Genomic DNA, 24,926 nt, shown 5'->3' with positions numbered 1-24,926 from the left:
GAGGTCGAGGGGTGTTCGTTGTGTGAGGGACAGGGAGGAGGATGAGAGAAGGGAGGACAAGGAGGGGGAAGGGAGAGAGCAGGTGATGACTAGCCAGACAGGATGACCTCTAGTCCACTGAAGTTTGGACACTGAAGTTGCTGTCGCCGGGAGATTTATCGTCCCTCTGCGATGCTGGAGGTATAGGATCTGTTGAGAGAGAGAGTGAGAAGAAAAGAAAAAAAGGTATAACAAGAAGATAAACTTGGCTGGCACCCCCCCCCCCAGCTATCCCAAAAGTTTTTTTCAATCTACCGAGTAGGGGGTCAGATACTGTACTGCAGGGTCCCCCAACTGCCTGCCCGTGGGAATGAATTTGGCCCGCGTGTGATTTTATTTGGCCACCCCAAGTTTTCTGGAAATGTCATATATATATATATATAGTTTTTAAATGCAATTGTTTAACCTAATAGACTATAAAACACCAGCAAATCAGCTCCAAGTGATTTAATTAAACAAAAATCTGTTCAAAAGTATTCCCACGCATAATAGAGAGATATATGTGATCTCATAAGAATGTAAGCAAGGTTTGAAATTATTATGTTTTAGTCAAATATTATATTTGTTTGGGCTTCTTGCGGTCCGTTTGCAAGCTACAAATGATTTGTAATTAAGTTCCTGTCCCCTGACTATCCACTAAAGAAAAAAGGAGCCTGCGGCTGAATGTAGTTAACGATCCTTTACTGCATCTCATCTCCCTGAATTAAAAAAGTAGCACCCAAACCCATGTTAGAACCCCGACAACGTCTGGTTGTCTGCGTCCCTCATAAGCAGTCTAACATATGGGCCTATGTGTCTCCATTCCTAAGCCTTAATAGGATCAGACTGGGAGCTCGGGCCCAGATCTCTGCACACAAAATGAGAGGTGCTCTGAAAAACAGGAGGTTGACACTGACACCTGTAATAGAGCCTGTCATTCTGGGCCTTCCTGGCAGCTCCGGGATGCACCAGAAAGAGGTTTGCCTTCCAGGTTTTCTATGTAACAATCCACTGTTATCAGCACATGCTTTTCTCTGTGTAAGCTCTGCTCAGATAAGTGTTGACAGTAAAATATATTATGGAATGTGTGCCCGCTTTGATGCTGAAAATCATGCACGTAACGTTTTCGCTGAGTGTGGTTTGATAGGAGTTAGTGGTATGAGATGTTTTTATAAGTCCTGTGTTGCTTTGCTGTTTAGTGTCTGGGCTGATGTTGTTTTGTTCGATTACATATTTGATCTTGGCAATGAAATCCAATAATATTTCCCAGAGTTGGGTGGCATCAGCCAGAGTTGGTTGGCATTTTAACACAGTCTACTAATGCACATACAGTTGAAGTCAGAAGTGTCACGCCCTGACCTTAGAGAGCTTTTTATGTCTCTATTTTGGTTTGGTTACGGTGTGATTTGGGGTGGGCATTCTATGTTCCTTTTTCTATGTTTTGTATTTCTTTGTTTTGGCCGGGTATGGTTCTCAATCAGGGACAGCTGACTATGGTTGTCTCTGATTGGGAACCATACCTAGGTAGTTTTTCCCCACCTATTTGTTGTGGGTAGTTATTTTCTGTTTATTGTTTTCTGCACCTGACAGGACTGTTTCATTTATTCTCTTTGTTATTTTGTTATAGTGTTCAGTTTAAATAAAAAGCATGAACACTTACCACGCTGTGTCTTTGTCCCCATGTGCAGTTGCAAACTGTGGTCTGGCTTTTTTATGGCAGTTTTGGAGCAGTGGCTTCTTCCTTGCTGAGCGGCCTTTCAGGTTATGTCGATATAGGACTTGTTTTTACTGTGGATATAGATATGTTTGTACCTGTTTCCTCCAGCATCTTCACACGGTCCTTTGCTGTTGTTCTGGGATTGATTTGCACTTTTCGCACCAAAGTACGTTCATCAAGAGAGACAGAACACGTCTCCTTCCTGAGCGGTAGGACGGCTGCGTGGTCCCACGGTGTTTATACTTGCGTACCATTGTTTATACAGATGAACGTGGTACCTTCAGGCGTTTGGAAATTGCTCCCAAGGATGAACCAGACCTGTGGAGGTCTACACATTTTTTTATGAGGTCTTGGCTGATTTCTTTAGATTTTCCCATGATGTCAAGCAAAGAGGCACTGAGTTTGAAGGTAGGCATTGAAATCAAATGACGTCAATTAGGCTATCAGGAGCTTCTAAAGCAATGACATCATTTTCTGAAATTTTCCAAGCTGTTTAAAGGCAGTCAACTTAATGGATGTCAACTTCTGACCCACTGGAATTGTGATACAGCGAATTTGTGAAATAATCTGTCTGTAAACAACTGTTGGAAAAATTACTTGTGTCATGCTCAAATTAGATGTCCTAACCGACTTGCCAAAACTATAGTTTGTTTATAACAAGACATTTGTGGAGTGGTTGAAAAACGAGTTTTAATGACTCAAAACTTCGACTTCAACTGTTTGTCTACCCAGGGCTTTTGAAATTAAGACATATAAATCACTGACTTGAATGAATCATGGAAGACTTTCCTTCTCATTTAACAACACACGGTACCCCATGTGTAAAAGCACACATACAAACACCAACACCCACACATTCACTTAGCTGGAAGTGAATGCCGGCTCTGCTCCAGCAGGAAGAGCCTAACGGAGATTCATTTGCTTTGAGGTTAGGCAGTGGAATCCTGCCCAAGAAGTGCACTGCTCCACTTTAAAACAGCCTATCAGGCTCACAACAGGGAAACCGGAGGAGGTTGGTGACACCTTAATTGGGGAGGACGTGCTCGTGGTAATGGCGGAGGGGAATGAGTGGAATGGTATCAAATCCATGATGCCATTCCATTTGCTCCGTTCCAGCCATTATTATGAGCCAACCTCCCCCTCAGCAGCCTCCGTTGTTAGGTGGTTTCTAAGAACAGAGGTCTTTTCTATTAATGTGGCTGAGTGGAGATACTTGTGGATGCTGTCTTCACAGGAGTGGTTGGGAACCTGGATGAAAACCCAATAACCTGATTTGTAGTGTTGTTTTGAGGCTGCCATTGTATACTTGGTCTTGACTTGATCTTGCTGAGTCTTAAATGTGAATTATTTCATTCTGCTTTGAAACTGTCAATACAGGGCCCAAGAAATGTTGGCTAGAGTCCCTTCTCCCCATGTGTTGAAGAAGAGAACGCCTGCCCTAACCTATGTCACATCTGTGTCGGGTCTACATGTGTTAATTTTGTGTTGCTTTAGGCCACAACACAACGGGAAGTTTTGCCAGGGCTCCGCTCGTCTCAACCAGCTGTGTAACACAAAGCCGTGCCAGCCAAGTGGAGTGGACTTCCGTGCCCAGCAGTGTGCTGAGTACAACAGCAAACCCTTCAGGGGCTGGTACTACAAATGGAAGCCCTACACCAAGGTGGAAGGTATGGCAGCTATTTGTTCAATTCCCCCTGTAATTAGGAACAGGGTAAATGTACCCCCGAGAGGGACATTTTACAGATTCGCCGTACCCCCGAGAGGGACATTTTACAGATTCGCCGTACCCCCGAGAGGGACATTTTATAGATTCGCCGTACCCCCGAGAGGGACATTTTATAGATTCGCCGTACCCCCGAGAGGGACCTTTTATAGATTCGCCGTATCCCCGAAAGGGACATTTTATAGATTCGCCGTACCCCCGAGAGGGACATTTTACAGATTCGCCGTACCCCCGAAAGGGACATTTTATAGATTCGCCGTACCCCCGAGAGGGACATTTTATAGATTCGCCGTACCCCCGAGAGGGACATTTTACAGATTCGCCGTACCCCCGAGAAGGACATTTTACAGGAAGTCCAAGAGTACGAAAGCGACTTTATAAACCGAGAGAAGAAAACGCAGTCGAGTTAAATACAGTGCTTGTTAAAAGTGCATTTAATTAACATTGCAGGTGGATCAGATCTTTATGTCCTATATATTCTTGTAAAACTCTGAGGCTATATGTTGGACGACTTTGCAAACGACTTTGCAAATCTTTTTGAAATCTTTTGTGATTAACCTTGTTTACTCATTTGAATGCCGAAGCCACAAATGTGCCTCGTGTGCACCATGTCAATGCGTCAGTCTACTCATGCACGAGAGTGCTGTAGATAACCTGAGTCTAAACTACATGGGAAACATGTAGCCACCCGCTCTCTCTCTCTCTCTCTCTCTCTCTCTCTCTCTCTCTCTCAGGGAGAAATAATATATTATAAAGGAAGCCCTTAAGGCAGGTTTTACCTGTGTCTACCACATACACACTGTATGAGTGAGAGAGAAGGGAGGGAGAGAGTGAGTGAGAGAGAGAAAGAGAGAGAGAGTTTGGCTGTCACCCCATTACCTTTGCGAGACCTCTGATTTATGAAGATGCAAGCAGCAGATCCTGAAAAGACTCTTGGGGCCTGAGGTGAACTGTCGCCTCCGTTAATTAAAGGCTGATTGTAAGTGTGCTTCCACACCGCTCTCCCTGCTCTCTCTCTCTCCCTATGGAGGGACTCTCCCTAAGGCCCTGCCCCCAGGGCAGCCTATGGTGTCTGACCTAGGCATCTTTTCAGCAGACAAGCCGAGGTACCAGAAGGTAAAGACAGTCTTACCCTGGTCTAACTGGGCTCTAAGCACCAGATCCAATACGCTTTATGAAATCCAAGTGCCTTGGCCTACGCATGTGAATTACTAACATGGAATGTCAAATAGAAATCCATTAGATGCTTCTGGAATGCACTCAGGGGTTCACATCCTCAGCAATGTAAGACATTGACATTAAGAGAAGATGGAAGGAATCTGAATAGCCAGAGACAGTCTAAAAACTGAAGCTGGTCAGATGACGATGCCCCTGTGTCCCCAGGCTGTCATGCTGTTGGTAACACCCCTGTCATTAGACAGTTACTGTGTGTTGTACAGTAGAACCCGAAACCCATGTCTGGGAGCTCTGTGTGAGGTTTGTGGAGAAGCTGCCCTCTCTGCATTCCCTGTTTCATGGGCTCATTTGTTACAGCCTTTCAGGTCTGACGTATGTGAATTGTGCCAGAGGTCTGCTACTCCTTCAGTCCCCAGAGGACTGCAGTTGACATGCACTATTAATAGAATAGAACCCTGTATACGTTCTTCACCAGTACTCCATCGATTGGCTCCTATCTTGCCTCATCAATTGGCGAGTGTGGCTCCTTCATTACCACAGCCCTGTCCTAATCCCCACATTGTAATATGGCGTGTACCAGTGACAAAGAGAGAGGCCATAAGGAGGTTTGTGCTCTCTATACAGTCCTACAGACTCACACCTGGGAAGGAGGAATTGGTTAATGCACAGGTGCAGGATTACGTCCATGATCTTGTTTATAACACATTTTAAATCTTCTCTATGTCCTCTGTAGCTGAGGATATCTGCAAGCTGTACTGCATCGCCGAGGACTTTGCCTTCTTCTTTGCCATGGCCAGCAAAGTCAAGGACGGGACATCCTGCTCAGACCACAGAGGTGACGTGTGCATCGAAGGAGCCTGTGAGGTAAACGGCAGATTTGCGGAACGTGATGTACTGTACTGCAACACATCAACTACTGTTCCGAGACCGTCATTGAAAAATAAGAATTTGTTCTTTAACGGACTTGCCTAGTTAAATAAAGGTCAAATAAAAAAATACAACTACATCTAAGTCAACTGGATGTGATATAGGACACAGGGTGCCGTCTGTGTTCTCTAAGTTCCTTCTGTTTACTTCCATCCTGCAGCCGGTGGGTTGTGACCAGGTCCTGGGCTCTAAGGCAACTCTGGATGCCTGTGGAGTTTGTAGAGGGGACAACTCCACCTGCAAGTTCTTCAAAGGCCAGTACGTCCTCCAGCACAGAGCTAACGGTACGTCAAGCGAGAAGACTGACAGGGTCAATTTGAGTCGGCGGGTGAGAGGGGGAGCTCTGTTGTAGGACAGTTCTGGCACAGTGTTATCGGGGCAGAGTTATCTGAACATGACAGGGTGAATTCTCTAGCAGATGCCACTGTTGGGGAGACATTCTCTTCCTCCAGACCTCATACTATACTCTCACAACTGGCTAAAAGCAACCTTTCCAGATCACTGTGTGTGGCCCTTTAAGGGTCCAATAGACAGAGCTTTATGACTGAACCGAAAAGTGACCGCTTGGCAGACCTAGATGTTGGGTCATGGAGCACAGGCTGGGGTTGCTACTAATATAGTGGAAAGTTATTTATGTGGCAGCTTGCATGCGTCGTTACACCAGGGCAGCTGTGTACTGCAGAGAGTTATAATGGTTTATGCTGTCTCAGTGAATTAAGCTTACCGTCTCACCTCTTTACTGAAAACACGGCACCATATGATCATGTTAGAAAAACACTTTGTAATTCAATGTGCAAAGGTAAGATTAAAACCAGGGAAAGTTTTTCGTTTGAAGGTGTTTTTTGCACTGGTAATCTACTTTTTTTGTGTTTGGTCTTGATGAGAATTCATCCCAATAAAATACTTGAATATTCCCATGACAGTCTGTTGCTTGTATAGGATTATTATACAAATTGTACTCTGTGTTTCCACTGTAATGTGTATTGCCACGTTGAAAAAAATATGAATCTCTAATAAATCAATTTCCTGACTCTCAGATGGTAAATGAGCTCTATCTCTCCCTCTTTCTCGTCAGAATACTACGCCATGGTGACCATCCCACCTGGAGCACGGAGCATCCATGTTCAGGAGATGGAGATCTCCACCAGCTACCTGGCTGTACGCACACTGAAGAGGAAGTACTATCTGACAGGGGACTGGACTGTGGACTGGCCTGGAAAGTTCCAGTTCGGTGGGACGGTGTTTGACTATCAGCGCTCTTTCAACCGCCCAGAGAGCCTGTACGCGGCCGGACCCACTAATGAGACCCTGGTCTTTGAAGTAAGCTGCCCCTCCGTCCCCGTCTGCCCTGACGTCCGTTAGCGAATTAGCGGTGACAGGGCCTTGGCACAGTGCTCGGACGCTCACTCAGATGAAAACAAGGCCGGGCTGTAGTGCATGGTGGGCGGGAAAAAAAAGAGAAAACTCCCAATAACAACGAGTGGTACATCGGAGTAACGCTACTGTTCAGGATTAATTGTGTCCTGATTCTGATGTCGTCGGGGCTTTCATCTCCAAAATCAAGAGGTCTGGGGTTCAAACAGCTCGCCATGCGCTTTGAACTTCCAGAAAAGAAGAAACCAAATCTGCACATTCCGCAAGATTTATCTGAAACCAGGCCGGCGGCTTTAACTTCAATAGAGTAGCGGGGAGAGGTGTCAGGCATCTCAAAGCGGTGGCCGAGAGAGAGAGAGAGAGAGAGAGAGAGGAGAAAAAGGGGTCCATTAGGCTAAACGGGCTATCATGCTTCCATATTCCATCCAGGTCAAAGCGGACCCCTCACCTTATGTGTCACAGGCCCTAGTATGTGATCCTATGATGTAGTATTTTCCTTTTAAAACATGCTGTTAATAAAGATGTAGAATTAGCAGCTGGTTGGACACAGACACTGCACAGTTTGCACACGCTCGGCACATTCTTATGTATTATCTTTGTCTGTCAGAGCAGAGGCCTAAGCTCTGAGGTAAAAGCGAGTCATTACTTGTCGTCCCACATTGCTGCAACTGATGGTCGAAAAGAATAGAAATGAAGATCCTGACAGCTGAATGTCATTGATTGTCCTTGGTGAATAAGTGACTCTCAAGGTTGGTCATGCTTTAGTTTGTATATTTAAGAGTTAGGGTGTTGAGAGGTAGAGGATATATTCCCCAGATAGCTATGTAAACGGTGGCAAGCTTTTTTCACATGCCCTTTGAACTTAGAAACAGAGGGGGAAAACCAGGTGAGTTTAGAAAGTTTGGTTTGTTATCTATCCACCAAAGGCAAGGTGAAAGTCATGTAAAAGCTAGTTTGGACAAAGCCCTCGGCCATCGGGCTACCTGTGAACTGAGAGCTGAAGTTTAAACGGTGCCTATAAATATACGAGAAATGCCATAGTGAAATCTCTGGAATGCCTTTTAGTAATTTTTATCATTTTGCAGAAAGGGGGGATTTGACCGTGTAGTTCCAATGTAGACATGTGTTTTTGTTAGCTTTACATCACCACACACAGTTGAACTGACCTGATTTGATCGACTTTAAAGTGCTTAGTGCTCCATTTTCAGCGTGGTAACAGCATGCTGCTCTCTGCACTGACTTGGTTTTCTCCCATGAAGCCTGAGAGTCATGTGTCCACTAGCGGGGTTAGCAGTAGCAGGTCGCTGATCTGCAAATGAGAGGACATTAATCTCTCTAAGTATGTTCCGTAATTACAAAAAGAAGAGAGAGGGACACAGATTAAAAGATTAAAATAATTCTGCAATTGAACTGTATAGATCTGAAAAGCTTGGGTCAGGACACTGAGAGAGAGACAGACTTAAATACGTTCCAAATTAGAAACGCAACAGAAGGGGAAGGAGACTGATTTCCACTGAGCCTGGCAGATATTTTATGCTGTCGTGGAAAACTAGAACATTATTGAATGTTCTGAGACCCTGACTCAGCTAGAAACAATTTATGAAAACAAATGTTTAACAGTGGTGAGGGTAAACTCTGACAGTGTTCATGTATATAGCCTAATCAGCCAGGAGAATGGAAGGAGAAAGGCGGAGAGAAACGAGACATAACATATGGTGAGCTCTAGGGATGTTATTTGAAATAGAATAGGGCTTATTCTCTGTATTCACATTCTTGTGGCAAAGTGTTTGGTGGGGGTCACGCCAGTCGAGAGCAGAGGATTGTGGACCTGGGCAGCAGGCAGGCAGCAGGTGATGCTGGGGAGTTGTAGCCATGTCTGCCACACTGTAATTCATCATCATTTTCCCCTTAGCCTAATGAGAGCTACAGTGAAATGAATAATATACCCTGGGACAAAGTATTAATGGTTATTTTCATAGGCATTAATCTACTCTAATTATGTGAGAATGGAAAGTTGAGATGTTGTTAGATTGTTGGTTTTTGTCTGTTTGAAACCACTGTGGCATATCAGAAAGCAGTCAAGCACCGCATTTTTCTACGGCTGGCCATGCTTTCCACCTGGCTACCCTATCCCTGCCAACAGCTCTGCACCCTCCACAGCAACTTGCCCAAGCCTCCCCACTTCTCCTTCACCCAGATCCAGATAGCTGATGTTCTGAAAGAGCTGCAAAATCTGGACCCCTAAAAATCAGCTGGGCTAGACAATCTGGACCCTCTCTTTCTAAAATTATCCGCCGCAATCGTTGCAACCCCTATTACTAGCCTGTTCAACCTCTCTTTCGTGTCTTCTGAAATCCCTAAAGATAGGAAAGCTGCCTCGTCGAAGGGGGAGACACTCTAGACCCAAACTGTTACAGACCTACATCTATCCTACCCTGCCTTTCTAAAGTCTTCGAATGCCAAGTTAACCTTTTGTAACTAGGGGGCAGTATTTTCATTTTTGGATAAAAAACGTTCCTGTTTTAAACGGGATATTTTGTCACGACAAGATGCTCGACTATGCATATAATTGACAGCTTTGGATAGACAACACTCTAACGTTTCCAAAACTGCAAAGATATTGTCTGTGAGTGCAACAGAACTGATGTTACAGGCGAAACCCAGATAAAAATCCAATCAGGAAGTGACACATATTTTGAAAGCGCTGTATGCCAAAGAATCCTTATATGGCTACGAATGGGCTTACGTTTTCTACGTATTCCCCAAGGTGTCTACAGCATTGTGGCGTCTTTTTACGCATTTATGTAAACCTCTTGCGACGAGCAAACCCGTTTCCGGGAGCGTAATCATAGCCTCAGATGCATTAGCATAACGCAGCGGACATAAATACCCCTAGAAACTTTTCCTATTCATGAAAATCGCAAATGAAATTAAATAAATATTTTCAAACACAAGCTTAGATTATTTTTGTAGGCGAAATAGCTCCCGTTTCTTCATCATGCTTGGCTGAGAAATCGACAAAATGCTGTAACTATAACGCCAAACTTTTTTTCAAAATTTGCTCCATAATATGGACAGAAACACGGCAAACGTTGTTTAGGATCCATCCTCAAGGTGTTTTTAACATATATATTCGATAATATATCCGTTGAGGCAATTGGTTTCTCATAAGAAGCGATCGGAAAAATGGCGACCTCAGTATTTTACGCAAGATTTTCTGCAGGAGACACCATGTGACCACATGCTATATATGGTCCCTCTTATATCTCCCTCACTAACTTTAAGCATCAGCTGTCAGAGCAGCTTACCTAGCATTGCACCTGTACACAGCCCATCTGTAAATAGCCCACCCAACTACCTCATCCCCATATTGTTACTTATTTTTTTGCTCCTTTGCACCCCAGTATCTCTACTTACATCATCGTCTTCACATCTATCACTCCAGTGTTAATGCTAAATTGTAATTATTTCACCACTATGGCCTATTTATTGCCTTACCTCGCTAATCTTACAGTACTACATTTGCACACACTGTATATAGATTTTTCGATTGTGTTATTGACTGTACGTTTGTTTATCCCATGTGTAACTCTGTGTTGTTTGTGTTGCTTTGCTTTATCTTGGCCAGGTTGCAGTTGTAAATGAGAACTTGTTCTCAACTGGCCTACCTGGCTAAATTAAAGTAAAAAAAAAAAATGTGAATTTGGTTGATTTGGGCTGTGGAATTCACAGGCAGGCAGGGTCAGGGAGGGCTGTCTCATATTGTGTCTGATGTCAGGTGGCTTTCTGTGATCCAGATGGACAGGGGAGCCCCCGGGGCCACGTTCTGGATCTTGTGTGTGCCGTGCCCGATGTAAATTTGGACCGGTCGTGGACAGGCTAGCGTGAAGGGTCCAATGGCATAGCTCCAGGGCAACATAGTTAGCCTGGAAGCTCTGGGGGTCAGCTTAACTGTAACGATGTGCGCTGAGAGTCAGGAAGCAAGTTCAGGGAGTGAGTGCTTTAATAAATCAACACAATGTAGTACAAAAACAAGAAATACGAACAACGCACAGAAACAGAAACAATAACGCCTGTGGAAGGAACCAAAGGGAGGGACATATATAGGGCAGGTAATCAGGGAAGTGATGGAGTCCAGGTGAGTCTGATGCGCGTAACGATGGTGACAGGTGTGCGCCATAACTAGCAGCCTGGTGACCCAGAGGCTGGGGAGTGATCACACATGACTATAACACTGTATTATGTTCAGAGCTAACTCCACATTCTATTACTGGGTCACATACAAAACAACATTTGAGGCAAATGTTAGCATTTTGATATGAGAAACTATTACTTGTCACAGGTAAAGAATTTGCTGTTTGCTTGCATATGCCTAAATCTATTAAGTCAGTGTCACTTGCTGCTGGTCATTGTCAACAAACCCCTGAGTTTGGTTTGAATATTGTCCCCAAAAAGTTTTGGCCAAGTCTATGGGGAACAAAGCAGCCCTTCATTTTGAGAGCTTTCCACTCCATTAGAAGCAACCCCAGCCTGTGCTCCATGACCCAACATCTAAGTCTGCCAAGCGGTCACTTTTCGGTTCAGTCACAGAGCTTTGTCTATCGGACCCTCACAAGGGCCACACACAGACACACACATACAAAGACACACACACACACACACACACACACACACACACACACACACACACACACACACACACACACACACACACACACACACACACACACACACACACACACACACACACACACACACACACACAGAGTTCCACAATGCCATTGTCACCAGTTTCCTGCCACTTCACTTGTCTTAGTTTTTCATTGTCATTCTCTATGGTCCATTGCTTGGAACCACTTCAGGGTATGCTTAGACTTGTCTGTTTTGGCAGGGGAGGGGAATGACTGCTAACCACACTTGTCAAGGTGCTAAGACGGATCCATTACCTCACTGTCATATTCCCCCTCTCTCCCTCTCCCTCAGATCCTGCTGCAGGGTAAGAACCCGGGTGTGGTGTGGGAGTACACCTTGCCTCGCAGTGAGAGGAAACCCAACTACACATGGGGAGTGGTTCGCTCCGACTGCTCTGCTCCGTGTGCTGGAGGTGAGCCTTGGATGAGAGAAGTGTGTGTGTGTGTGTGTGTGTGTGTGTGTGTGTGTGTGTGTGTGTGTGTGTGTGTGTGTGTGTGTGTGTGTGTGTGTGTGTGTGTGTGTGTGTGTGTGTGTGTGTGTGTGTGTGTGTGTGTGTGTGTGTGTGTGTGTGTGTGTGTGTGTGTGTGAACATTGGGGTGGCAGGAAGTGCGTTCTGGCTTATCAAAAGCATCTTTGTAAGCGACAGTGAAAAGGTTGCACGGTCTCCCTTGGTCATTTTACAGACCTCCCTGAGTACTCTGTCCTATTCACTCATCAATGTATGTCAGCGAATGTGTGTGTGTTGTTATATGTGAGCCTGGATCAGTGGCTCGCTTACTCCATTCACTTTATCCCAGTAGGGAGGGTGACAGCAGACACAGCAGACAGAGAGCTCTAGACAAGCTTAGAGCAGAGATCGCTATCTGCACCCTGTCACTATTTCGTTCATACTTTACTTTAGTTGTCAAGCCCTCCCATGTTGCCCAGACGGGAGAAGAGAGTGGGCTTTGTGTGACCTTTTCAGTGGTTGTAAAACACAAGGAAAACTGATAAGAATGATGCCTCGCTCTCTTTCTCTCTCTCTTTTTCTCCCTTTCAGGTCAGATCTCAACAAAGGCCATCTGTTTTCAAGATCAGCGGACCCAAGTCAACTCGACACAGTGCAACCCTCAGACCAGACCAGTGCTCAGCTCTCACCTGTGCAACACGCAGCCCTGCCCAGCCTAGTAATTAACTCTCTCCTTCTTTTTCTCTTTCTCTTTCTCTTTCTCTTTCTCTTTCTCTTTCTCTTTCTCTTTTTCTCTGTCTGTCTGTCTGTCTGTCTGTCTGTCTGTCTGTCTGTCTGTCTGTCTGTCTGTCTGTCTGTCTGTCTGTCTGTCTGTCTGTCGCTATTTCTCTGTCTCTCTCTCCCTCTTTCTGACAGACACATACCACAACCTCAGCCTACTTTCTGCGCAGTAGTTCCACTGGCGAGCTGCTGTGGCTTTGGTCTGGGATGCTGGTGTGGTCTCTTTACTGTGGGCAGGGACTACTCAGCCTTCTTTCCCTGTCGCGTCCTGCTGGAGAGCCCCGTACGTTCCTTACCCAAGGCTCCGGCTCCCAAACCAAACAGGATTAACATACCCTCCAGACAGGGGCAGGCCCGGCCTGGTATTCCCAGCGCTGGCCCCCGCTCAAAGCCACAGCTTCTAGGCCGCGGAGAGCTGCCCCATCCCCCCACTCATGCTCAGTTTCACTCTGCCTGGCCGTCTGAGTACCGCTCGCACCGATAAGGTTCAGTGCAGAGACAGCTCTGAAAGAAGATCACCGCAGCCTCTCACTTCTCCTCAATGGCCGGTCTTCGCCACCGGAGAGAAAGAAGGAAGATGCTAGAAAAAGCCAGACAGAGATCACAGACGAATTTAGTAGCCCATTATTAACGACTGTCTGCTAAATTGGGATAGTCAACAATTTTCTACAACCACGACAGACCAGTAAAAGTAATTTCCAGACACTTACTGGGCACCAGCAATCCTTTCAGACATTTTGGTTGGTCTCATCCTTCGGGGAATTTATTTCAGACACCAGCCATTTTCTTCAGTCACTGGATACTATTCTCAACTTTGCAAATTGGCATATTGAATGGACTTCACTTTGAGCTCTGCTCCAGTGACAATCCATTCAGCTCCTATGGGACTGGCTCGATTTACGATGCTCCTGTATCAAAAGGAACAGCCATGAACCCGTCAGTAGAGAGACTCTTTGAGCCCGACACACTGACAAAGAGATGAGAAATGCCTTCTCTCTCTCCACCCGCCTGTCATCCTCTCCTCGTTGTTTTCTGCCTGTGTTGTCTGAAGTCCCAACCCACATTCACGTTACAGTACAGCGTATATGAGTGATGGTGGGTGAGGTGTAAATCAGGACCATATGACATCCTTAAAGAAACAATAGTAACCCGTGCAGCTTTCCCTGTCCAAATCTTGACAAATCGTTCAATAACAGTGGGTGATTGTAAAACAACTCTAAGCCTGCTGGGAGTCAGTGAGCGCCTTTGCTGTGTGTGTGTTGATGTGTGAGTACGGTACTGTTGCATCTTGCGGAGTGCGTTGGTACGTCATTCTATTCTACGTCATTATCGCTCAGACATGTTGTAGGCCTGGTGCACTAACTCCACTCACGTTCTTCTGTGCTCAGGGGACTAACGTCGCCAAAATTGGACAGCAGCACATACCACAGAGATCACCTTCCCTTCTTCTGTGGTATGTGCCGCGGTCCCATTTTTTTGCCAGCTATCAGTTACAACTTAAAACACGCTGCCACTGTTTTTCTGCGAGGCTCCCACCATTTGAGTGGGGGTTTCTTCCCTGTAATCTGGGTCAGACTATATCTGCTATCAGGGGAAGAGTTTAAATGGACCAGACCACTAATGACCCCCCGTGTGAGCTGGAGAGGAAGTGTGCCGTCCAGGTGAATGATATCATCAACATAAATCCAAGAGCAGAGTCCTGTCCATCAGTACCAGATTCCTGAATCAGTGGACCCTGTTTCCCGCCGATTAAGTGTCAGGATTTATGGGATACCTTTTATAAATACTTCCAAACTGTACGGGCATGCTATCAAAAACAGAAAAGGAGGCGCGTAAAAGAGGCCTCTTTCCAGCGACTATCTGCAGTTCTGACAGGTCTGTCCATGTTTTATTATAGAGAGAGAGTCTGGATCCCCACAGGGCCAGATCAGTCTAGCCAGCCAGGAATCCAGCAACTCCAGCACTGGTCTCGGGCCCCAGCCTCAACCAGACAATGCAGGCTTGCCTGCAAGGGCCACTGGCTTCTGTGCAGTATGGGGCATGGTGAGATCAAACACCACGAGGCCTGCTAGGAGCCAACTTTATCTGCCAGCCCAGGATGTCACCGGAAAGATAAATGTTAATGCCTTAAAGAGTTTTGCAGTTCCCCTGGTGCGTCCGTTTCTACTCTCTCTCTCTCTCTACTTTCTTCTGTCCGTCTCTTTCAATGTTCCTTTTGCTTCCCTTTCTATTTATTTGACTCGATTGTTTATTTAGTTTATAGTTTATTTAATGCTCTGAAGAAGATCCCCGTAGGCAGGCTGCAGCTGTAGAGTTACTTACCTGGCTCTTCCTGGGTAGTTGTGGCACGTGCACTAAACAATGGGAGAAACGGGGAGACATCAGCAGGCAGGCCCAGAGCAGGGAGGAGGAGGAGGAGGAGGAGGTGCTCAGAGAGACTGCTGTTTAGAATGGTGCTTGAAGTTCTAACCTGAGGTGCTTTTGGTTGCTGTGCGAGATCTTTCGCTGCTTACGTTACACTTGAGCAGATTGTTAGTGCAGTTATTTTGTCGATCAGATTATGCATCTGATGAAAAGTCAACGTATGCCAGCGATATGCAACCCCATACCATGACAGTAATATGTAACCACTGCATGAATGTAAAGCCATCCAGTATTTCTCAATATTCACTACATTTTTCAAGTTAAATTGTATGGCTGGACACATGCGAGTTATTGAAAGATTCCAGAAATACAAATGACAGCTAAGCCAACATTGAAGCACATATTTTTATTTATATTGCAGTGGGAAAAAAAGAGGATAGAAATCTGAACCGGTGCTTTGCTAGACGGGTCGTGTTTCTCCCCTCAAAATTGCAGTTTAGCCTTCTCTCTTATTTATCAGAGCTGGGTTTGAAGGAAAATGAAAGGTCTGACAGAAGGGCAGTAGGAGTGGCTGGTCGGCACCGGAGCTTCAGAACTCGACTGAGTCAGCTGTCCGTCCTCCTTGCCCCTGGTCATGTGGTTGTCCGAGCAGTCATTTACGCTAAATCTCCCTTTGCCCCAAAATGCCAAGACACAGTCTATTTTCGAGGCAGGCTGCTTTCATCGGAGGCTGAGAATGATCCAGAGATACCAGAAGTCCGCAACTAGTGGAGACACTGAGTGTAGCATCCTGTCCCTCCCTACAGCCAGACCAGGCCAGGGGAGAGGAGAGTTGGGCTAAGGGGTTAACTGAAGGTGAGAGTCGGGTGTATAAGGTTAGCCTTATACTGTATGGAGGAAACCTTGCAGTGTTTAAGTATGTTGTACACAAATCAAACCACAATGTATTCATCAAATACTTCGTAAACAACAGGTGTTGACTCACAGTGAAATACTTACTTACGGGCCCTTCCCAACAATGCAGAGAGAGATGAAAAAATAGAGAAATAATAGAATAGTAAAACACGTAATGATAAAAGTAACAATAGTTACACAATTAGTAACAACGACTTGGCTATATACACGGGGTACCAGTATTGAGTTGATGTGCAGGGGGACGAGGTAATTGAGGTAGATATGTACATACGACTGGGAATAAAGGGACAGATAAGAAACAGTGGCAGCTTCGTATGTGATGAGTAATAAAAAAAAAGAAGTCAGTGCAGAAATTGTCAATGCAGATCATTTGGCTAGCGATTTATCAGTCTTATGTCTTGGGGGTTAGAAGCTGTTCAGGGTCCTGTTGGTTCCAGACTTGGTGCATCGGTACAGTTTGCCGTGCGGTAGCAGAGAGAACAGTCTATGACTTGGGTGGCAGGAGGCTTTGACCGTTTTTAGGGCCTTCCTCTGACACCGCCTGGTATAGAGGTCCGGGGTGGCTGGGAGGTCTGCCCCCAGGGATGTAATGTTTATGTGAAGATTCTTGTGTGTGTGCTGCGTGCATAGACTGATGCTGTTACAGCACATGTGCACTATGTTTGTGTGAGTGTGGGTGCATGTGTATATACCTGTATGTGTGTGCGTGTGTCTCTGTCCTTCCTGTGGGCACAGAGTAGAGAGTGATGGCTGTGTTTAGACCCAAAATAAATGTAGGAAATCTGTGGTTCCTTGCTGTGATTAGGGATCTGCGTCATGTGGTTGACACGCTTATGACAGAGGTTAGGAGCGGAAAGTATACAGCCGAATCATCTGTTTGAATAGGTTCCCTGCTGACTGTGCTGAGTACAGCAGTTATTCTGCAGAGTGTGTGTGTATGTGACTGTGAGATCACGTGCAGGTTTATGAGTCACTCTAAGAGGTTTACCACCATTCTGTTTCTCATAATTCAGTCACTCTTTTTCGAGGAGCATTTGTTGGTTTGCTACATGGGCTGACACGTCTCTCTCTCCATTTCTCTCCTCAGCTGGACGACAGGGAACTGGGGGCCCTGCAGTCAGTCCTGTGGGGGCGGCCAACAGACACGTCACATCCAGTGCTTGCGTAAGGTGACATACCAGCGAGAGGAGGTGGTGGCTCACTCCCTGTGCCCCGTCATCGCCCCGGCCCAGATGCTGCCTTGCCACGCCCACGCTTGCCCACCTGAGTGGAGCTCTGGGGTCTGGTCACAGGTAGGCCACACTGCACGACATGCCCATATACTGCCATTACGGTTTGAAAAAATATTTCTGGAGGAAATGTCTTAATTTGATAATATAGGATATGTCAGGTAACGCTGCAATTAATAAGCAAATGTCTGTGGTGGCCTATTGCATGGAGAAAACACTTCCCCGCCCTCTGCTGGACACATGGTTAATTGCGTACTCACTGGCCTGAGAACAGTACTATATAACAGAACTATCTCAGTTTTAGAGTTGGCTAGGCAAAACTGACATGGCCGGATTTATAGAGGCTATGATACCTCGTCATGATCAGCGACAGTGTTCTCCGTCTGAGCCAGTGGTGACTGGGATCTCCACCTGCTGTTTCTGTAAACGCCTGTCTGTCAGTGATACCGCAGATACCCGGAGGGACGTTTTCTCTTCACTGCATTGTCTGATGTGTATGTTATTTTTTTTTATCAAGCAGTGCACAGTATATGGTACAAATTAAATGACATTCCCTTATGCAATACCTTGAACATACCTGAACTACGCTGTTATGTTCCACTGTTTTTCAGAGTTCTCGGGCCATCTCAAGATGAGTGTGTGTCTCTTTGTAGCGATTTAGACACAGGTCATTCGGACTGTAGACAGTGCACTGCACCGTGCACTGACTACCTCCCTTGTTTGACTCCATCCTTCACAGGGCTCAGACACAACTCATTCTGAGCTTGCCTCCCAGTATGAGTTCAGGCTGAGTTTACCAGACCCTCTGTTCCTCTGCTCTCCTCTCAGTGTTCCAAGTCGTGTGGGCGTGGGATGAGGAAGCGCGGCGTGTTCTGCAGGAGCACTGACCCCGGAGCAAAGGCCGTGGTGGTGCCGGACAGTATGTGTAAGCCACACCTCAAACCCAAGGCCCAAGAGACCTGCGTTCTGCGCCGCTGCCCCAAGAATGACCGGCTGCAGTGGTTCACAACACCCTGGGGCGAGGTAGTGACTCACGGAGACAGACAGACAGACAGACAGACGCACATGCTGTACAAACACATACTTTTGTATAACCTTGTACACGCCGACACACAAAGAACCCAATACATGCATTGAAAATGTCTAGACAGAAATGCATTTGCGACAAACATACACATCCAGAGTGCTGATGCTGTGTCCCCTCGTCGGAACAAAGCAAATAGCCTCAATGCCAAATGTAAACTTTACAGACATTCAGACATTCACTTTGTAAGTTGAGCACCGTTGCTATGGCGATGCGGGGTGACCTTGTCTTGTTCGCTCCACTGGGGGACCAGCTGTATTTCTCTCTGAGGGTTCTCACGTCGTCTTATTCTCTCTTCTCTCTTTTTTGCTAATGGTGCCCCCTCTGGTCGTTCTCTCCGCAGTGCTCCACATCCTGTGGCCCAGGTGTCAGAAGGAGAGAGCTACGTTGTGGGGAGAGGGATTCACAGGGGGACTACACAGACTTCCCTATGAGAAGGTGCAGGAACCTTCCCAAACCTTCTGGGGATCTCCAGCAGACCTGCAGCAGGGGGCCGTGCCCAGAGCCTCGACTTGTCGCCCCAGGAAGGACAGCCAGTGCAGTGGTCCTGGGCTGGTACTCTTCTCCTTGGCAGCAGGTACGCATATCCACTCTCCATCCACCCTGCCTGTTCTCCCAGACATGATGGGGATTCATGTTGAATGGATATGGATTTAGTGAAGCATCCTCTCGCTCTCTCTCGCTCTGCTGTTAGGCCCAAAGGGGGTGATATTCATGTATATGTATGTAGTATCTACCAAGGCAACCTCTTACAGTCTGACATCTGACTTCCCCTTGATCAGCGGGCCTGTGATGTCTGTATGCACGTAGGCTCTCTCTCTCTCTCTCTCCTCTCCCTAGACATAGCTTGGAGGTATAGGACATGGTGTATGCCTTCGTAATCTATTCTATGCGCAATCCTTAACACACCTCTCTCTCGCTCTCTCTCTCTCTCTCTCTCTCTCTCTCTCTCTCTCTCTCGCTCTCTCTCTCAGTGTTCTGTATCCTGTGGGGGAGGGGTACAGTCCCGTTCTATCCAGTGTCTGAGACAGGGACGTCCTGCAGCTGGATGCCTGAACCACCAGAGACCCATAACATCCCGGGCCTGCAACACACACTTCTGTCCTGCTCTTCTTGCCCACATTCCTGCTCCTGCGCCAACGTTCAAAGGTGAACTAATTCAGCCACTCGTAGGAACAATTGTAAAGTTCTGTCTGACATTTCTGTTGGTCTCGCGTCTATTAACACTATCCTCCTGATCCTCTCTCCATCAGGCGAGCAGTCTTGTGTCGACTTCTTCAGCTGGTGTCACCTGGTTCCTCAGCACAGTGTGTGCAATCACAAGTTCTACGGACAGCAGTGCTGCAAGTCCTGCAATGGCAAAAAAGCTATAAGATTGGAGGACACCTTATTCCCATGAGCCTCTAGCTGCAAATTGGAGGGAAATGGCATAATATGCTCTACAACTCTAAAGGACACTGTGGTTCAAAAATACATTTTGGGCCATAATGCATAAGAGAACTGAGGCGCAGTCTTTGTTCCTGGAGTACTTGACTAACAGTGATTAGCGAAATAAAAGAGAATCACCTCCATGTTTGTGGACACGTGCTGACGATGGCAATGCGGGCAGAGACATTCATGCTAAAGCAGCGTCTTCTCATAACTGGAAATACAGTGCAACGAATGATTGCAGGACACTCTCTGTGTAAATGCATGTGTTGTACGCCCAGACGTTGTCAACATCAAACGAGCTCTAAGAGCATCTGCATTTTTAGCTCACTGATGTTTTTTTTTATATATATATTTAAAGGCGTCTGGTTTCCGATGACATTTTAAGTTATTATGGCCCACATGTTACTTAGCATTTGTCAGGTGCACCATGGGCTTTGTGTGCTGCATGTGCACCATGGTTCCAGCTCTTTTTTACATGTAGAGGTATGCCTACCGCGAAAGCTCCGCAGATTCAATCGTTCGACTGTACATTGTACATGTACAACTTTCAAACTTGATCACAACTCTCACATGCACTTGTCAGGCCTGGTCCCTCTTATCTGTCATGGTTCATAATTGGTGCTTTACTGTGTAACGAGATGCAGCATTTACAGTACATGTGTACATTCCAGACATCTTCATGTCGTGAATACATGCCCATTTGTGTATGAGAAAGTAACGTTTGCTTACCCATATTGTAATGTATCCTCCAAGTGTCTTGTGAAAATATTGGTGCAAAGCTGACAGCTGCCGGGATACCGTAGGTTCTTTCCCCCATCCATCATAATGATAAGTAAACATCCTCTGTATATTGGGCCAGCAGCACTGAACCTAGGTCCCTTCACACCGGGTAGATATGATGCCAAATCATTAACTAGCGCTGGGTAGAGCCACAGAGAATCCCCCAGACTTCCACCACTCATTAATGAAAATCAATGTCTGCAGGCTAGTAAAGGGAGCTGTGGATGGGGCCGGGTCAGAGAAGATGCTTTATTTCCTCTGCCTGGCCAGGTGGGAGATGTGGAGAGAAGTGGTGGGCGAGATTGGCGGAATAGTTGGGTGGGAGGAGGGGGGTAGCCAGGGTTGAGGTTGTCGACTTTCTCTCGACATACTTTTTCAGAATGCTAATTAGTCACAGAGCCTGGCGTGGTGGGAGCAGACAGGCTTTAGGGGGGAGCAGAGCAGACCAACAAATGCCTCTGAAAAGGACTGCTGCATACCTCCCTCTGTTTACTCTGCCCCTGCTCTCACCATCCAGACCAGCTCTGTTTACTCTGCCCCTGCTCTCACCATCCAGACCAGCTCTGTTTACTCTGCCCCTGCTCTCACCATCCAGACCAGCTCTGTTTACTCTGCCCCTGCTCTCACCATCCAGACCAGCTCTGTTTACTCTGCCCCTGCTCTCACCATCCAGACCAGCTGCCCCTGTTCTCACCATCCAGACCAGCTCTGTTTACTCTGCCCCTGCTCTCACCATCCAGACCAGCTCTGTTTACTCTGCCCCTGCTCTCACCATCCAGACCAGCTCTGTTTACTCTGCCCCTGCTCTCACCATCCAGACCAGCTCTGTTTGGTTTGTTTGAGAAAATGTCAGCATCCCTCCACTCCCCCGCTCCCTCTCTCGTGACCCCCACCTTCATTTTTAGCATCAGTTAGTGCTATGGAATACTGTAGATCGCAGCTACGTTATGGTAAATCCCATTTGCACTCGTGGCCCTGTGGAAGGCAATGGGATAGCCAATCGTACAGACGGCAAAGGCCACTTACTTCCAGCCAGCAGCGAGAGAAACAGGAAGAGCGTGGCTGGTGTATAGGATGTTGTTTGCTGTCGATCACAAAGATCCTACGTCTCCACATGCTCCCCAGAGAGGGATGGCCCCATACAGAGGGAGAGAGGTCTGGTCTGGTCAGGGGCACTCATGACCAGGGAGTTGTTTTTCCTCCTCAGCCTGCTCTCCATCAGTGGCTTGGGTTGTAGAGGGAAGCAAAGAGCAAGACTGATATGATTGTGACGTACATTCCTGAGCGGTGGCAGTGCTGGCCAGGGCTCTCTCTGTCTCTGGTCCTGACCTGCTCACAGCTAACACTGTCATTATCACGGGAGGTTACCGTTCCTTCCAATACCACAGCTTCCTCCTCTGTCTTCACCAGGCCTCAACAGCATCCCTGCAACCTACACTCATAAAAGGGTCAAAGATGGACTCTTGACTGTTCCCTCTGCTTTTCCTGTCATACTTCCACGGTCACGTTTATGAACTGGTTTCCACCAGGAATGGCACTCTGTATTATAAAACCACTCAATTAGCCTCCGTTCCCTGTGAAGTGTCTGTGTGAATTATCCCTGGTTGTAATGGTGTTGAACGAATGCTCTCCAAAATAGACGTTCACATGTCATGTTGGACTGTAAGGAGGATAGTTGATTTTACGTGCGTTTTTCATCGGCGCTGCATAATTCTACACGTGTTCTTGTTATTTTCCATGTCCTGTACAGTTGTTGTATGCTCTATTGTCTTTTCCCCTGCAAAAACAGGAAAAGTGTCATTTATTACCGTTTCGTTGGATCTGAGAAACTGAACACATTTGGTTGAGAGGGGAGCTGCTTGTGATATAGAGCATGATCAGCGTGATATTTCGTACTTTTTCCTCAATGTTTTATAATAAAACTATGACAAGATTTATTCCCCCGACCTCTCCGATGCTCCTGATGCTTTTGTGTCACACTCAGCGGGAGGGATGATTGGGTATAATCAACACGTTTCTCTCATGACGGCAGGAATCCCCCCATCATTTCCACTGCACGCTTTACTACCCTACTGAGAGGCAGGCAGGACAGGGTGAATTATAAACACCTAGCGGATCAGTGCAACCATTTTGTACATTTTCAGGGGTAGTGATGGAGTTGGAGGTTTTTCGGCTATATTCTTCCCTCAGTTCTAGGGGAGGATGTATATGCCTTGTCATGGCCCTGTGCATAACAGGCCCCTCTGTTTCATCCATGATCACCAGCCCGCTCTCTGTCAACTCCATCCTCCCCAAACACTCACAACACCACTCACATATAGAACCTATCACAGCATTAGAGTGCACCCTTTGGTTACTTCTCCTCATTGTGTACTTCAGTTAATGTATTTAGAAATACACCGTAGAGATGATTCATTCCAAAGAACACGGTACTGTATCTCTTTATATACTCTGTCAGCATCCAAATGGGTCTGAAAAGACCCTGAAAGACGACAGTCTTTTTCTTACTTTCATATTGAGCATTGAGTTAGTTGTCGTGGGTGTTTCTCAAGGCAGTGGAGCACAAGTTGCCATCTGACCAACTCCGGCTAAGTGGTAACTTGGTGGTAACCCCCACACTCCACGATCCTTCAGCCTCACTCAGGCAGTCACCTCTGAGCTCCCTGTGAGGTGAAGCTTTGGAGAGCTGCGTACTTCTGACAGTCACTCTAATCACATTTCAACAGAGCGCTGTCCGTAAGCGTCTCCTCTTCTGTGCGAGAGTGATCTCTCTGTGTCTCCCAGCGCCCAGGCTACGGGCAGACTTCAATTGAAGTGAGAACTGTCATATTTCAATGCCACCTCTCCCATCTACAATGTCTGACAGAGTTCACTGAGCACGTACTTGTGTGTGCACATGTACGCACGCGCACACACACACACACACACACACACACACACACACACACACACACACACACACACACACACACACACACACACACACACACACACACACACACACACACACACACACACACACACACACACACACACACACACACACACACACACACACACACACACACACACACACACGTTCTTCTCTTATACACACATTCTCAGACAGGGTGTGTGGATATTGTCTGATATTCCCAGTGGGGTTATTTCAGGGGGATTAGGGCATCAGATGGGTTTAGATCTGTGTGATTGTGCAGGGGCCCAGGCACACGCCTCATTTGTTGCTGTCAGGTGAAGTTGCCCATTTTTTTCTGTAATTTCAAGATGGCAGGTTCCATCGCCCCATTTGTCACTGGCAAAGATTTCTCGGATTATCGTCTCAAAGGAACTGACAGCTTCTCACCCGCCTTTATGCCGCCATCACATCGACCGAATCAGAAGCCAGCACAGACCCCCACTCCCCCCCCCCCCTCAACACTCCTCTAGCCTTTCCCCCCCACCCTCCCTAGTACCCGCCAAATCCAGACCTGAGCCCTGAGCCCTGACTACTGAACCTTCACAACTTTGTAGCGGTTGACTCGCAGCATTAACCCCCCTGTCTGAAACGCTACCCGGTTTTGTGGAGTGACACCTATGCTTCACTGCCCTCATAGGGGGATCCAGTGGTATTAGAGTGTCTCTCTGCATTGAGCACAGAAAGACAGGGCTATGAGAGAGCAGCGGAAACCATAGAGCCACCCCATGTAGTGGTAGTCAGTCAGGACTGGCAGATTGGAGTGGATCCAAGAGGCGATCTGTCCACATGGAGTGTATACCTCTATAAAGCCGGTTGTCATAGCGAGATGACATGAGGTAATAAGGTTAATGTGTCAATGTGACTTGGTTTGTGATTTATGGCGTGGTCTCAATTCAATTGGTTCTATGGCCATGGTTACAAAACCCAATAGGAGCATGTTACATGACACATTTGTGGCCTTGCCTGTGTATGACTTTGGATGACGAGCATACTCTATGATATCACAATGAACATCTGAGCACAAGGTTGAAACAATCATTTCTTCATAGGCCAATTTACCAAGCCGTTGCCTATAGTAGATTTACAAACTCAAGGCTGAATGTGCATTGCTATCCTGAACAGCGACTATGCAATAGAGTGTCCTAACAGCATCAACGACTACTGTAACTGTAACTAAGTGGCTCTGGATAAGAGCTTCTGCTAAATGACACAAAAAAAAATGATGTAAATGTAATAAATAATTATCTGGATTTGTAGTGAATCCTTCTCTAGATCAGTTATATTTGATTTCTAACAGACATTTGATATCAAC

General features: G+C 46.5%; 1 protein-coding gene across 2 annotated transcripts in view; it reads left to right on the top strand.

The window, feature by feature from the left end:
* Positions 1-21,332, top strand: part of LOC118358294 (A disintegrin and metalloproteinase with thrombospondin motifs 18-like) — a 48,955-nt gene extending 27,623 nt beyond the window's left edge. For both annotated transcript variants that reach the window (XM_035735942.2, XM_052480263.1), the window contains 11 exons: positions 3,230-3,402; positions 5,368-5,498; positions 5,722-5,845; positions 6,637-6,881; positions 11,919-12,039; positions 12,667-12,793; positions 17,222-17,426; positions 18,192-18,386; positions 18,791-19,024; positions 19,422-19,596; positions 19,701-21,332. In XM_035735942.2, the coding sequence (XP_035591835.2) occupies positions 3,230-3,402; positions 5,368-5,498; positions 5,722-5,845; positions 6,637-6,881; positions 11,919-12,039; positions 12,667-12,793; positions 17,222-17,426; positions 18,192-18,386; positions 18,791-19,024; positions 19,422-19,596; positions 19,701-19,846 (1,876 nt within the window). In that variant the 3' untranslated portion in view covers positions 19,847-21,332. The remainder of the gene's footprint in view (positions 1-3,229; positions 3,403-5,367; positions 5,499-5,721; positions 5,846-6,636; positions 6,882-11,918; positions 12,040-12,666; positions 12,794-17,221; positions 17,427-18,191; positions 18,387-18,790; positions 19,025-19,421; positions 19,597-19,700) is intronic.
* The last annotated feature ends 3,594 nt before the right edge of the window (positions 21,333-24,926 follow it).

The sequence above is a fragment of the Oncorhynchus keta genome, chromosome 2 (assembly GCF_023373465.1).
Source record: "Oncorhynchus keta strain PuntledgeMale-10-30-2019 chromosome 2, Oket_V2, whole genome shotgun sequence".
Taxonomy (NCBI): domain Eukaryota; kingdom Metazoa; phylum Chordata; class Actinopteri; order Salmoniformes; family Salmonidae; genus Oncorhynchus; species Oncorhynchus keta.
Note: the sequence above shows the minus strand (reverse complement) of the source record. Positions and strands in the feature narration are given on the sequence as shown.